The 14,810-nt window shown below is 48.8% G+C and overlaps 2 protein-coding genes across 2 annotated transcripts in view; both read right to left on the bottom strand.

Annotated features, from left to right (window-relative positions):
• The window catches only part of LOC147662873 (uncharacterized), a 67,836-nt gene extending 56,895 nt beyond the window's left edge, over positions 1-10,941 (bottom strand). The window contains exon 1 of the mRNA XM_086950832.1: positions 10,839-10,941. Coding sequence (XP_086806958.1) covers positions 10,839-10,941 — 103 coding nt within the window. The remainder of the gene's footprint in view (positions 1-10,838) is intronic.
• LOC147662872 (NACHT, LRR and PYD domains-containing protein 3-like) overlaps positions 1-14,810 on the bottom strand; it is a 621,411-nt gene that overhangs the window by 490,952 nt on the left and 115,649 nt on the right. The window lies entirely within an intron of this gene.

Here is a 14,810-nt window from a genome sequence, read left to right as displayed (position 1 = left end):
GTGGTAGAGTCTGTTGTGTTGAGGGTGGTAGAGCGGCTTTTGTGTTGAGGGTGGTAGAGAGGCTTTTGTGTTGAGGGTTGAAGAGGCTGTTGTGTTGAGGGTGGTAGAGGCTCTTGTGTTGAGGGTGGTAGAGGCTGTCGTGTTGAGGGTGTTAGAGGCTGTTGTGTTGAGGGTGGTGGAGGCTGTTGTGTTGAGGGTGGAAGAGGCTCTTGTGTTGAGGGTTGAAGAGGCTGTTGTGTTGAGGGTGGTAGAGGCTCTTGTGTTGAGGGTGGTAGAGGCTGTCGTGTTGAGGGTGTTAGAGGCTGTTGTGTTGAGGGTGGTGGAGGCTGTTGTGTTGAGGGTGGTAGAGGCTCTTGTGTTGAGGGTGGTGGTAGGGGCTCTTGTGTTGAGGGTGGAAGAGGCTCTTGTGTTGAGGGTGGAAGAGGCTCTTGTGTTGAGGGTGGTAGAGGCTCTTGTGTTGAGGGTGGTAGAGGCTGTTTTGTTGAGGGTGGTAGAGGCTCTTTTGTTGAGGGTGGTGGTAGAGGCTCTTGTGCTGAGGGTGGTAGAGGCTATAGTGTTGAGGGTGGTAGATGCTGTTGTGTTGAGGGTGGTAGATGCTCTTGTGTTGAGGATGGTGGTAAAGGCTGTTGTGTTGAGGGTGGTAGAGGCTCTATTGTTGATGGAGGTTGAGGCTGTTGTGTTGAGGGTGGTAGAGGCTCTTGTGTTGAGGGTGGTAGAGGCTCTTGTTTTGAGGGTGGTAGAGGCAGTTGTGTTGAGGGTCGTAGAGGCTCTTGTGTTGAGGGTGGTAGAGGCTCTTGTGTTGAGGGTGGTAAAGGCTCTTGTGTTGAGGGTGGTAGAGGCTCTTGTTTTGAGGGTGGTAGAGGCAGTTGTGTTGAGGGTGGTAGAGGCTGTTGTGTTGAGGGTGGTAGAGGCCCTTGTGTTGAGGGTGGTAGAGGCTGTTGTGTTGAGGGTGGTTGAGGCTGTTGTGTTGAGGATGGTGGTAGAGGCTCTTGTGTTGAGGGTGGTAGAGGCTCTTGTGTTGAGGGTGGTAGAGGCTCTTGTGTAGAGGGTGGTAGAGGCTCTAATGTTGAGGGCGGTAGAGGCTCTTATGTTGAGGGTGGTGGAGGCTGTTGTGTTGAGGGTGGAAGAGGCTGTTGTCTTGAGGGTGGTAGAGGCTCTTGTATTGAGGGTGGTGGTGATGCTCTTGTGTTGAGAGTGGTAGAGGCTTTTGTGTTGAGGGTGATAGAGGCTCTTTTGTTGAGGGTGGTGGCAGAGGCTCTTGTGCTGAGGGTGGTAGAGGATGTTGTGTTGAGGGTGGTACAGGCTCTTGTTTTGAGGGTGGTAGAGGCAGTTGTGTTGAGGGTGGTAGAGGCTTTTGTCTTGAGGGTGGTAGAGGCTCTTGTGTTGTGGGTGGTAGAGGCTGTTGTGTTGAGGGTGGTAGAGGCTGTTGCGTTAAGGGTGGTAGCGGTTCTTGAGTTGAGTGTGGTAGAGGCTCTTGTGTTGAGGGTGGTGGTAGAGGCTCTTGTGTTGAGGGTGGTAGAGGCTCTTGTGTAGAGGGTGGTAGAGGCTCTTATGTTGAGGGCGGTAGAGGCTCTTATGTTGAGGGTGGTGGAGGCTGTTGTGTTGAGGGTGGAAGAGGCTGTTGTCTTGAGGGTGGTAGAGGCTCTTGTATTGAGGGTGGTGGCAGAGGCTCTTGTGCTGAGGGTGGTAGAGGATGTTGTACTGAGGGTGGTAGAGGCAGTTGTGTTGAGGGTGGTAGAGGCTGTTGTGTTGAAGGTGGTAGAGGCTGTTGTGTTGAGGGTGGTAGAGGCTGTTGTGTTGAGGGTGGAAGAGGCTCTTGTGTTGAGAGTGGAAGAGGCTCTTGTGTTGAGGGTGGTAGAGGCTCTTGTGTTGAGGGTGGAAGAGGCTGTTGTGTTGAGGGTGGTAGAGGCTCTTGTGTTGAGGGTGGTAGAGGCTGTCGTGTTGAGGGTATTAGAGGCTGTTGTGTTGAGGGTGGTGGAGGCGGTTGTGTTGAGACTTGGTAGAGGCTCTTGTGTTGAGGGTGGTGGTAGAGGCTCTTGTGTTGAGGGTGGTGGAAGAGGCTCTTGTGTTGAGGGTGGAAGAGGGTCTTGTGTTGAGGGTGGTAGAGGCTCTTGTGTTGAGGGTGGTGGTAGAGGCTCTTGTGCTGAGGGTGGTAGAGGCTGTAGTGTTGAGGGTGGTAGATGCTGCGGGGTGCTGCTAGAGATTGCTTCGGAACTGCGAGGACCTTACCCTGCCTGAGGAGTGTTGGAGGTCTCTGTACCTTGGGACCTAGCTGCTGTTTGCCGTGCTGTGCCTGCAGAGGAGAGAGGAGCGGAGACCAGGACTGCGAGGACCAGCATTCCGCAGAAGACCTACAGCTGGTTCCTCTTCCTGGCCCTGCCGCGCCCCCTCTCAGTGACACGCCCCCAATTGAGTATAAGTCTGACTGCCCCTCGCGCATCGCGGGACACGCGCGGGACTCAGCCCGGGGCTAAGCCCGGGCAAAGGGCGGGCCGTTTGAGGCCATTCGAGGACTGGAGAGACTGGACTGGGCCAGCCCTCTTACTTTTCTCCCACTTATTTATCTTTTTGCCCCTTTTCCCCCTTTAGCAAGTTATGCAAACTAGAGGAAATAAATCGAAGGCTACTGGGAGTGTGGGAAAACTGTTAGGTCCAATGGATGACTTTATCACAAAGGCTAATACCTTTATAGATCAAAGTATTTCACTGATGGAGGAGAGAGTTTCCCTGGATCTAGCGTTCGCCAAAAGATCCTCTATGGGCGATTTGGCCGACTCTAGAACCCCTCTACCAGTTAACAATAACGAAGGGCAAAGGGCTCCTGGTGAGGGTAGGCATAGCTTACAAAACAATGTGGATCTGTCGGCTTCTCAGCTCTCAGATCTACATTTAAGCTCAGATCTCGAAAGAACACCTGACCTACTGCCACAAACCCTTCCGCAAATGACATCAGACGATAGAGAGAAAGCGAGGGGAATGAGGGAAGGTGCCATAAGAAAAACCAAGCCACATTCGAGAAAGTCTAGATCCAAGGAGACAGATAATATCCCTAGCACACCACAGAATCTACCATCGATTACAGAACAGTTAGTAATTCCCGTGATGGTTCATCACCCCGTTCACGACATCCCTACCCCTATTAATCTGGAATCCCCAATCCTTCTACCTAGCAGTAAGGAACTAGTGGATAGTAATAATCCCCACTTGTTAAATAAGATCGCAGAGCTTTTTAAATTTCTTTTGCAACCAGTGGAAGCAAAGCTCGCGCAAATGGAGACCCAACTATCTAAACTGGTTAATCTTTCACAGCAAAAACAACCGTTAGGGTTGCAACAAATGGGGGGAGTTAAGCAAACAAGTTCCCACAAAGCCCGGGAATACTCTTCCGAAACCCGTAACCATCCAAAAAAATCTACCCTTAGCCATAACTCCCGCATCAACGAAAGGAAAGCCCACAGTGATTCCATCCACTAACGTCACGACCTTGACACAGGGAAACTCCACTTCAACTACAACACCTGTTTTGAAGTCAGTGGTAGAAAATAAACCAACATCCAAAACCCCGGCAACACAAATTCCTGCTTCCAATCCCTCGATCCCTGCCTCTAATAGAGATGCCCCTAGTGTACCCACTGAACTCAGATTCCCAACAGATCTGCCTCCGGATGCATCTCCTTATGTTGTAGTAATGACTGGAGTGCCCGAGTTGGTGGACCACAGTGCTGAACCTACGTGGTCCCTGAAAAATAAGGCACAACATTGGCTACATAATAACCGTCCTATGCCCCCAAACTGGTATGGAAGGATCCTGACAGTACACAGGACCCCATGGGTGGGAAAAGGCAGAAAAACGATCCCAGGAGACTATCGTGATCACTTTTGAAGATCCCCGAGTTGTAGATTTTATTTTTTCTCGGGATCACCCGAAGCCAAATGGAGGGATTGATATTAAACCCCTTTCCTTTTTCTATCCCTCCAGACAACCCTATGGATCCTATCATGGTCACGATTTCCCCTGGAATGCACCACCTCCACGTCACATAGACTTCATTAACACAAGACAATTTGGAGGTCCTCTGTATTGCGACCAGGATAATTCCTGGCACCTAGTGGGTTCGCGTCACCAGGGAGGACGTTGGGATGAATGGGGTCCACACACGTTGAGGTCGACCTATAGAGAACCGCCCCACTGGGATAACTGGTATACTATTCCGGTGAGCAATAGATTTAGCGGCCTTGAAATGGTCGACTGACCATCAACGGAAACTGATTTCAATAACTCAAATTTACCACAGTCACTGTCAAAAATAGACATCTCCATGGCAACGACAGAACCCGTGGTGATAAAATCTGACATTTCCTTCATATCTATCCTTGTTTGGAATGTGGCGGGTTTACACCCTAAGGTAGAGGATGGGACAGCCTTCCATTTTTTGAAACCATTTAAAATAATTTGTCTTCAAGAGACATAGACCACAACTGAGCTCCACCTCATTGGATACAAAACGGATTTTATCCCAGCTGTTCGCTGCTCAGTAGGTAGACCTAAAGGCGGGTTAACAAATTATATTGCAAATACTTTAAAACTTCTTAGAGTGATTAACGTCCATTCCGATCCACATTTTCAAATTCTCTCGGTTTCTTTCGAGGACAAGGAGACGATTCTCTTGGTCAACTCTTATAACAATTTAGAAGATGACCAATTTTTGAGCCTCCTACGAAACGTCCAAGAGAAACTAACCCAATCTTATCGGCTGAAGCAAGGATATGGGTTAACTCACCTTTTATGGGGAGGGGACTTCAATCTTCATCCTTGCCCGCTGATAAAATCAGCATGTTGTGGGATCGTTGACGAATTTGACGTATCACTAGTGCACTTTACCCACACTAAGGTGGGAAATGCCTTGAATAATTTGCTTTTTGATCTGGATCTTGTAATAGCTAATACTTTAAATTCAGATCAAAACACCCTCCATCCTACCTACGTGGGCAGGGGCCATCAAACGACAGTTGATTACATCTTCCTGTCACCCGGCCTGTCGCACACAGCTAGAGCCTTTCAGGTCATCGCTAACTCACTGAGCGATCATTTTGCACTGAGGGTGGACATTAGTTTAAGGTACTATAAACCCCAAAAAACAATAATAGCAAAAACCCTTGCACAGAACAAGCTATCCCTCGGCAAACGAAATGGTTATACCCTAAAATGGGGAAAAATCAATCCAAATGAAATTATAAAAAAACTGGTTGTTGAGGCATATCCCAACATTAATAAGTGTTTGGACTTATCGGCCACTCATGAAGAAGTCTTAAATAACTTCGGCCACATACTGGAGAAAATCAAGGGATTACTGATAGTCAACTCAAAATAAAAGATTTTGGTGGAGGCTGTTGTGTTGAGGGTGGTAAAGGCTCTTGTGTTGAGGGTGGTGGTAGAGGCTCTTGTGTTGAGGGTGGTAGAGGCTGTTGTGTTGAGGGTGGTAGAGGCTCTTTTGTTGAGGGTGGTGGTAGAGGCTCTTGTGCTGAGGGTGGTAGAGGCTGCTGTGTTGAGGGTGGTAGAGGTTGTTGTGCTGAGTGGGGTAGAGGCTCTTGTGTTGAGGGTGGTTGAGGCTCTTGTGTTGAGGTTGGAATAGGCTCTTATGTTGAGGGTGGTAGAGGCTCTTGTGTGGAGGGTGGAAGATGCACTTGTGTTGAGGGTGGTAGAGGCAGTTGTGTTGAGAGTGGTAGAGGCTGTTGTGTGGAGGGTGGTAGAGGCTGTTGTGTTGAGGGTGGAAGAGGCTCTTGTGTTGAGGGTGGAAGAGGATCTTGTGTTGAGGGTGGAAGAGGCTCTTGTGTTGAGGGTGGTAGAGGCTGTTGTGTTGAGGGTTTTGAGGGTGGTAGAGGCTCTTGTGTTGAGGGTGGTAGAAGCTGTTGTGTTGAGGGTGGTAGAGGCTGTTGTGTTGAGGGTAGTGGAGGCTGTTGTCTTGAGGGTGGTAGAGGCTCTTGTGTTGAGGGTGGTAAAGGCTCTTGTGTTGAGGGTGATAGAGGCTCTTTTGTTGAGGGTGGTGGCAGAGGCTCTTGTGCTGAGGGTGGTAGAGGCTGTTGTGTTGAGGGTGGTAGAGGCTGTTGTGCTGAGGATGGTAGAGGCTCTTGTGTTGAGGGTAGTAGAGGCTCTTGTGTTGAGGGTGGAAGAGGCTCTTGTGTTGAGGGTGGTAAAGGCTCTTGTGTTGAGGGTGGTAGAGGCTGTTGTGTTGAGGGTGGTGGAGGCTGTTGTGTTGAGGGTGGTAGAGGCTCTTGTGTTGAGGGTGGTGGTAGAGGCTCTTGTGTTGAAGGTGGTAGAGGCTGTTGTGTTGAGGGTGGTAGAGGCTCTTTTGTTGAGGGTGGTGGTAGAGGCTCTTGTGCTGAGGGTGGTAGAGACTGCTCTGTTGAGGGTGGTAGAGGCTGTTGTGCTGAGTGTGGTAGAGGCTCTTGTGTTGTGGGTGGTTGAGGCTCTTGTGTTGAGGGTGGAAGAGGCTCTTGTGTTGAGGGTGGTGGAGGCTCTTGTGTTGAGGGTGGTGGTAGAGGCTTTTGTATGGAGGGTGGAAGAGGCTCTTGTGTTGAGGGTGGTAGAGGCAGTTGTGTTGAGGGTGGTAGAGGCAGTTGTGTTGAGGGTGGTAGAGCCTGTTGTGTTGAGGGTGGTAGAGTATGTTGTGTTGAGGGTGGTAGAGAGGCTCTTTTGTTGAGGGTGGAAGAGGCTCTTGTGTTGAGGGTGGAAGAGGCTCTTGTGTTGAGGGTTGAAGAGGCTGTTGTGTTGAGGGTGGTAGAGGCTCTTGTGTTGAGGGTGGTAGAGGCTGTCGTGTTGAGGGTGTTAGAGGCTGTTGTGTTGAGGGTGGTGGAGGCTGTTGTGTTGAGGGTGAAAGAGGCTCTTGTGTTGAGGGTGGTAGAGGCTGTTGTGTTGAGGGTGGTAGAGGCTCTTGTGTTGAGGGTGGAAGAGGCTCTTGTGTTGAGGGTGGTAGAGGCTCTTGTGTTGAGGGTGAAAGAGGCTCTTGTGTTGAGGGTGGTAGAGGCTCTTGTGTTGAGGGTGGTAGAGGCTGTTGTGTTGAGGGTGGTAGAGGCTCTTTTGTTGAGGGTGGTGGTAGAGGCTCTTGTGCTGAGGGTGGTAGAGGCTATAGTGTTGAGGGTGGTAGATGCTGTTGTGTTGAGGGTGGTAGAGGCTCTTGTGTTGAGGATGGTGATAAAGGCTGTTGTGTTGAGGGTGGTAGAGGCTCTAGTGTTGATGGAGTTTGAGGCTGTTGTGTTGAGGGTGGTAGAGGCTGTTGTGTTGAGGGTGGTAGAGGCTCTTGTGTTGAGTGTGGTAGAGGCTCTTGTGTTGAGGGTGGTATAGGCTCTTGTGTTGAGGGTGGTGGTAGAGGCTCTTGTGTGGAGGGTGGTAGAGGCTCTTGTGTTGAGGGTGGTAGAGGCTCTTGTGTTGAGGGTGGTAAAGGCTCTTGTGTTGAGGGTGGTAGAGGCTCTTGTTTTGAGGGTGGTAGAGGCAGTTGTGTTGAGGGTGGTAGAGGCTCTTGTGTTGAGGGTGGTAGAGGCCCTTGTGTTGAGGGTGGTAGAGGCTGTTGTGTTGTGGGTGGTTGAGGCTGTTGTGTTGAAGGTGGTGGTAGAGGCTCTTGTGTTGAGGGTGGTAGAGGCTCTTGTGTTGAGGGTGGTAGAGGCTTTTGTGTGGAGGGTGGTAGAGGCTCTTATGTTGAGGGTGGTAGAGGCTCTTATGTTGAGGGTGGTAGAGGCTCTTGTGTTGAAGGTGGTAGAGGCTGTTGTGTTGAGGGTGGTTGAGGCTGTTGTGTTGAGGGTGGTTGAGGCTGTTGTGTTGAGGGTGGTGGTAGAGGCTATTGTGTTGAGGGTGGTAGAGGCTCTTCTTTTGAGGGTGGTAGAGGCAGTTGTGTTGAGGGTGGTAGAGGCTGTTGTCTTGAGGGTGGTAGAGGCTGTTGTGTTGAGGGTGGTAGAGGCTGTTGCGTTAAGGGTGGTAGTGGTTCTTGAGTTGAGTGTGGTAGAGGCTCTTGTGTTGAGGGTGGTGGTAGAGGCTCTTGTGTGGAGGGAGGAAGAGGCTCTTGTGCTGAGGGTGGTAGAGGCAGTTGTGTTGAGGGTGGTAGAGGCTGCTGTTGTGTTGAGGGTGGTAGAGGCTGTTGTGTTGAGGGTGGTAGAGAGACTCTTGTGTTGAGGGTGGAAGTGGCTCTTGTGTTGAGGGTGGTGGTAGAGGCTCTTGTGTGGAGGGTGGAAGAGGCTCTTGTGTTGAGGGTGGTAGAGGCAGTTGTGTTGAGGGTGGTAGAGGCTGTTGTGTTGAGGGTGGTAGAGTCTGTTGTGTTGAGGGTGGTATAGAGGCTCTTGTGTTGAGGGTGGAAGAGGCTCTTGTGTTGAGGGTGGAAGAGGCTCTTGTGTTGAGGGTGGTAGAGGCTCTCGTGTTGAGGGTGGAAGAGGCTGTTGTGTTGAGGGTGGTAGAGGCTCTTGTGTTGAGGGTGGTAGAGGCTGTCGTGTTGAGGGTATTAGAGGCTGTTGTGTTGAGGGTGGTGGAGGCTGTTGTGTTGAGGGTGGTAGAGGCTCTTGTGTTGAGGGTGGTGGTAGAGGCTCTTGTGTTGAGGGTGGAAGAGGCTCTTGTGTTGAGGGTGGTAGAGGCTCTTGTGTTCAGGGTGGTAGAGGCTCTTGTGTTGAGGGTGGTAGAGGCTGTTGTGTTGAGGGTGGTAGAGGCTCTTTTGTTGAGGGTGGTGGTAGAGGCTCTTGTGCTGAGGGTGGTAGAGGTTGTAGTGTTGAGGGTGGTAGATGCTGCGGGGTGCCGCTAGAGATTGCTTCGGAACTGCGAGGACCTTACCCTGCCTGAGGAGTGTTGGAGGTCTCTGTACCTTGGGACCTAGCTGCTGTTTGCCGTGCTGTGCCTGCAGAGGAGAGAGGAGCGGAGACCGGGACTGCGAGGACCAGCATTCCGCAGAAGACCTACAGCTGGTTCCTCTTCCCGGCCCTGCCGCGCCCCCTCTCAGTGACACGCCCCCTATTGAGTATAAGTCTGACTGCCCCTCGCGCATCGCGGGACACGCGCGGGACTCAGCCCGGGGCTAAGCCCGGGCAAAGGGCGGGCCGTTTGAGGCCGTTCGAGGACTGGAGAGACTGGACTGGGCCAGCCCTCTTACTTTTCTCCCACTTATTTATCTTTTTGCCCCTTTTCCCCCTTTAGCAAGTTATGCAAACTAGAGGAAATAAATCGAAGGCTACCGGGAATGTGGGACAACTGTTAGGTCCAATGGATGACTTTATCACAAAGGCTAATACCTTTATAGATCAAAGTATTTCACTGATGGAGGAGAGAGTTTCCCTGGATCTAGCGTTCGCCAAAAGATCCTCTATGGGCGATTTGGCCGACGCTAGAACCCCTCTACCAGTTAACAATAACGAAGGGCAAAGGGCTCCTCGTGAGGGTAGGCGTAGCTTACAAAACAATGTGGATCTGTCGGCTTCTCAGCTCTCAGACCTACATTTAAGCTCAGATCTCGAAAGAACACCTGACCTACTGCCACAAACCCTTCCGCAAATGACATCAGACGATAGAGAGAAAGCGAGGGGAATGAGGGAAGGTGCCATAAGAAAAACCAAGCCACATTCGAGAAAGTCTAGATCCAAGGAGACAGATAATATCCCTAGCACACCACAGAATCTACCATCGATTACAGAACAGTTAGTAATTCCCATGATGGTTCATCACCCCGTTCACGACATCCCTACCCCTATTAATCTGGAATCCCCAATCCTTCTACCTAGCAGTAAGGAACTAGTGGATAGTAATAATCCCCACTTGTTAAATAAGATCGCAGAGCTTTTTAAACTTCTTTTGCAACCAGTGGAAGCAAAGCTCGCGCAAATGGAGACCCAACTATCTAAACTGGTTAATCTTTCACAGCAAAAACAACCGTTAGGGTTGCAACAAATGCGGGGAGTTAAGCAAAACAAACAAGTTCCCACCAAGCCCGGGAATACTCTTCCGAAACCCGTAACCATCCAAAATAATCTACCCTTAGCCATAACTCCCGCACCAACGAAAGGAAAGCCCACAGTGATTCCATCCACTAACGTCACGACCTTGACACAGGGAAACTCCACTTCAACTACAACACCTGTTTTGAAGTCAGTGGTAGAAAATAAAACAACATCCAAAACCCCGGCAACACAAATTCCTGCTTCCAATCCCTCGATCCCTGCCTCTAATAGAGATGCCCCTAGTGTACCCCTGAACTCAGATTCCCAACAGATCTGCCTCCGGATGCATCTCCTTATGTTGTAGTAATGACTGGAGTGCCCGAGTTGGTGGACCACAGTGCTGAACCTACGTGGTCCCTGAAAAATAAGGCACAACATTGGCTACATAATAACCGTCCTATGCCCCCAAACTGGTATGGAAGGATCCTGACAGTACGCAGGACCCCATGGGTGGGAAAAGGCAGAAAAACGATCCCAGGAGACTATCGTGATCACTTTTGAAGATCCCCGAGTTGTAGATTTTATTTTTTCTCGGGATCACCCGAAGCCAAATGGAGGGATTGATATTAAACCCCTTTCCTTTTTCTATCCCTCCAGACAACCCTATGGATCCTATCATGGTCATGATTTCCCCTGGAATGCACCACCTCCACGTCACATAGACTTCATTAACACAAGACAATTTGGAGGTCCTCGGTATAGCGACCAGGATAATTCCTGGCACCTAGTGGGTTTGCGTCACCAGGGAGGACGTTGGGATGAATGGGGTCCACACACGTTGAGGTCGACCTATAGAGAACCGCCCCACTGGGATAATTGGTATACTATTCCGGTGAGCAATAGATTTAGCGGCCTTGAAATGGTCGACTGACCATCAACGGAAACTGATTTCAATAACTCAAATTTACCACAGTCACTGTCAAAAATAGACATCTCCATGGCAACGACAGAACCCGTGGTAATAAAATCCGACATTTCCTTCATATCTATCCTTGTTCGGAATGTGGCGGGTTTACGCCCTAAGGTAGAGGATGGGACAGCCTTCCATTTTTTGAAACCATTTAAAATAATTTGTCTTCAAGAGACATGGACCACAACTGAGCTCCACCTCATGGGATACAAAACGTATTTTATCCCAGCCGTTCGCAGCTCAGTAGGTAGACCTAAAGGCGGGTTAACAACATATATTGCAAATACTTTAAAACTTTTTAGAGTGATTAACGTCCATTCCGACCCACATTTTCAAATTCTCTCGCTTTCTTTCGAGGACAAGGAGACGATTCTCTTGGTCAACTCTTATAACAATTTAGAAGATGACCAATTTTTGAGCCTCCTACGAAACGTCCAAGAGAAACTAACCCAATCTTATCGGCTGAAGCAAGGATATGGGTTAACTCACCATTTATGGGGAGGGGACTTCAATCTTCATCCTTGCCCGCTGATAAAATCAGCATGTTGTGGGATCGTTGACGAATTTGACGTATCACTAGTGCACTTTACCCACACTAAGGTGGGAAATGCCTTGAATAATTTGCTTTTTGATCTGGATCTTGTAATAGCTAATACTTTAAATTCAGATCAAAACACCCTCCATCCTACTTACGTGGGCAGGGGCCATCAAACGACAGTTGATTACATCTTCCTTTCACCCGGCCTGTCGCACACAGCTAGAGCCTTTCAGGTCATCGCTAACTCACTGAGCGATCATTTTGCACTGAGGATGGACATTAGTTTAAGTGACTATAAACCCCAAAAAACAATAATAGCAAAAACCCTTGCACAGAACAAGCTATCCCTGGGCAAACGAAATGGTTATACCCTAAAATGGGGAAAAATCAATCCAAATGAAATTATTAAAAAACTGGTTGTTGAGGCATATCCCAACATTAATAAGTGTTTGGACTTATCGGCCACTCATGAAGAAGTCTTAAATAACTTCGGCCACATACTGGAGAAAATCAAGGGACTACTGATAGTCAACTCAAAATCCAAGATCCCTATAAAGAACGGATGGTTCAATCATAGCTGTACTGCAGCCCTTACTAAATTAAAACGTGCACTACACTCCAAACCTAGAGATGCGGGGCAGATCCAACTCCTTAGGTCCCAATATGTAAAGGTACGTAAACTAAGAGTTGAGGAACTTAAAAAAAAAAAAATGGGAAGATCTTCACACGAGTGCTGTTGCTAAAAACAGTGAGGCCTTTTGGCGAACGGTTAGAGCACCTTATCTCACTGACAATAATAGCCCAAACATCGAAGTGGCCATTGACGAAGAAACATGGGTGGCTCACTTTACAAACATCTTTAAAAACACCTCCACTACCATCGACCCTGTTAATATCTTCCCAATAGTAGAATACCCAATACCACTCCATTTTGACATCTCCGACATATTGGTGGCCTTAGATTCAAGCAAGAGCGGAAAAGCCCCTGGCCCAGACGGGGTCCCAGGGGACCTTTTTAAACACAACGTCGAGCTCTGGGCCCCCATCCTTACTAGAGTGTGCACAGCAGTTGCTAATGTAGGTCTCCTAAACTCCTGGACTAAGTCCATTATGGTCCCCATTTCTAAAAAAAGGGGACCGCCAGGATGTGAAATGTTACCGTCCCATCTCATTGCTGGACTCGCTGGGAAAGGTTGTTGGGAGAGTAATACTCGAGCGACTTCAGCAATGGGCGGATGATAGAGCTATCGTTTCGGACCTCCAGTTTGGATTTCGAGAGGGGTTCGGAACGGTGGAGCAGGCCTTAAATCTTAGTTTGATTCTGGGGAAATACATGCAGGCAAAGAACAACATGGTGTACATAGTTTATGTAGACCAGTCCGCAGATTTCGACTGCGTTTCGCATACAAAACTGAGGACGGTCTTAGGGCAAATGGGTGTGGATCCCCCTCTTTTAGACTTCTTGAGGGAACTCTATTCTAGAGCCTCGGCAAGAGTGCGCTTTGGTCTGAATGGAGAGCTGACGGCGTCTTTCGGTGTAGAGCGTGGAGTCAGGCAGGGCTGTGTCCTGGCCCCCTTCCTCTTCTCATTGTATACCAACGGTCTGGAGGCGGAGATGTTGAGGGGGGCCAAGGACCTCCCACGTGTAAAACAGCGCCTGATCCCCGCTTTGCTCTATGCCGATGACACTGTCATCCTCGCACGTACACCGCAAGAACTACAGCACTCGCTGAACAGGTACACGGCCTTTATGGGCGGTCTTGACCTGAAAGTAAATGTAAAAAAAACGTTCGTCATGACCACTGGTTCTAGGAAAAAACGAGTAAAAGACATCTACCTCGATAATCAAAAACTTGAGGTCACTCCCCAGTACCCATACCTCGGAATCATGATAGATGAAAAACTGTCGTGGAGGCCAGCAGTGGAGGCAAGATGTCATTTGTTCAGAAGATCCACAGCGGCCCTAATGAGTTTCTCCCAGAGACTGGGGAGGAGGGCACCAGTGGAGCTCCTGAAAATTTATAGCGCGAAGTGTCAGGCCATTGCCTTGTATGGAGCGGGAGTATGGGGACATACAGACATTAGTCCACTCCAGGTAGTGGAAAATACTTTTTTAAGATTCCTTCTAGCTACCCCGAGAGGAACATCAACCTACGCTTTGCATCTGGAATTAAGAATACCTTACCTAGAAGACCTGATAAAGATCCAACCACTGATGTTGTGGAGACGCGTTTGGACCTCAGTCAAAAACGCCCTTACCCAATCAATTGTAGCTGACACCATGGCTCTTGATCAGTCCCTAAAAGTAATGTGGCTCAGCTATGTTAGAAATTTCCTAAAAGATCTTGGCCTAGAGAATTATTATCTCCAACCAGAGACATTGGTCTACCTTCCTAGGAAGGTTTTAAAGAACTTAGCACTCAGCCACTTAGAGTCACTGAGACTGATGTCTGAGGCGCAAAAACCCTCGGTTTTGCATGCAAATATGGTCCAGATAACATATTCCATCCAGCCGTACCTAACTCTCCAGCTCTCTACATACGAGAGGATGTTACTAACAAGATTCAGATTGGACACTTTTTTTAGACTGGTGACATTCCCCGAAAGTAATAGTTGGGACCAAATTCTCCCTTTATGTCCTTGTGATGGGGAATCGAAACAATCTAACATACATGTTATTATGTTTTGTAAATTTTATCACCCACACAGAAGAATCTGGATTTTACCAACATTGAGGCGATGGGGTCTTAGGCAATACCGCCCTGCAATGCTCCGCCTCCAAATGCTTGACTCTGAACATGTCTATTACATCGTTTTAAATTTCCTGAAATGTATTAGGAAACATAGAAGAAATCTTTAAAAAATAACCTGGAATTAGTTTTAACTTAATTAACTGAAATGATCATGATGAATGTCTTTGTATGAATTTCTTTGGAACAGCGAACTGTAAATTGTAGGCTTCTGTAAATATGTGTAAATGTAATTTTTGAATGTTCCTTTTATGGTTTTCCTATGTGAAAAGCCGAATAAAGAAATTTATATATATAGATGCTGTTGTGTTGAGGGTGGTAGAGGCTATTGTGTTGAGGATGGTGGTAAAGGCTGTTGTGTTGAGGGTAGTAGAGGCTCTAGTGTTGATGGGGGTTGAGGCTGTTGTGTTGAGGGTGGTAGAGGCTGTTGTGTTGAGGGTGGTAGAGTCTCTTGTGTTGAGGGTGGTAGAGGCTCTTGTGTTGAGGGTGGTAGAGGCTGTTGTGTTGAGGGTGGTAGAGTCTCTTGTGTTGAGGGTGGTAGAGGCTCTTGTGTTGAGGGTGGTAGAGGCTCTTGTGTTGAGGGTGGTGGTAGAGGCTCTTGTGTGGAGGGTGGTAGAGGCTCTTGTGTTGAGGGTGGTAGAGGCTC

This window comes from Lissotriton vulgaris, unplaced genomic scaffold, assembly GCF_964263255.1.
Source record: "Lissotriton vulgaris unplaced genomic scaffold, aLisVul1.2 SCAFFOLD_875, whole genome shotgun sequence".
Taxonomy (NCBI): domain Eukaryota; kingdom Metazoa; phylum Chordata; class Amphibia; order Caudata; family Salamandridae; genus Lissotriton; species Lissotriton vulgaris.
This window is presented reverse-complemented; position numbering and strand designations above follow the sequence as displayed.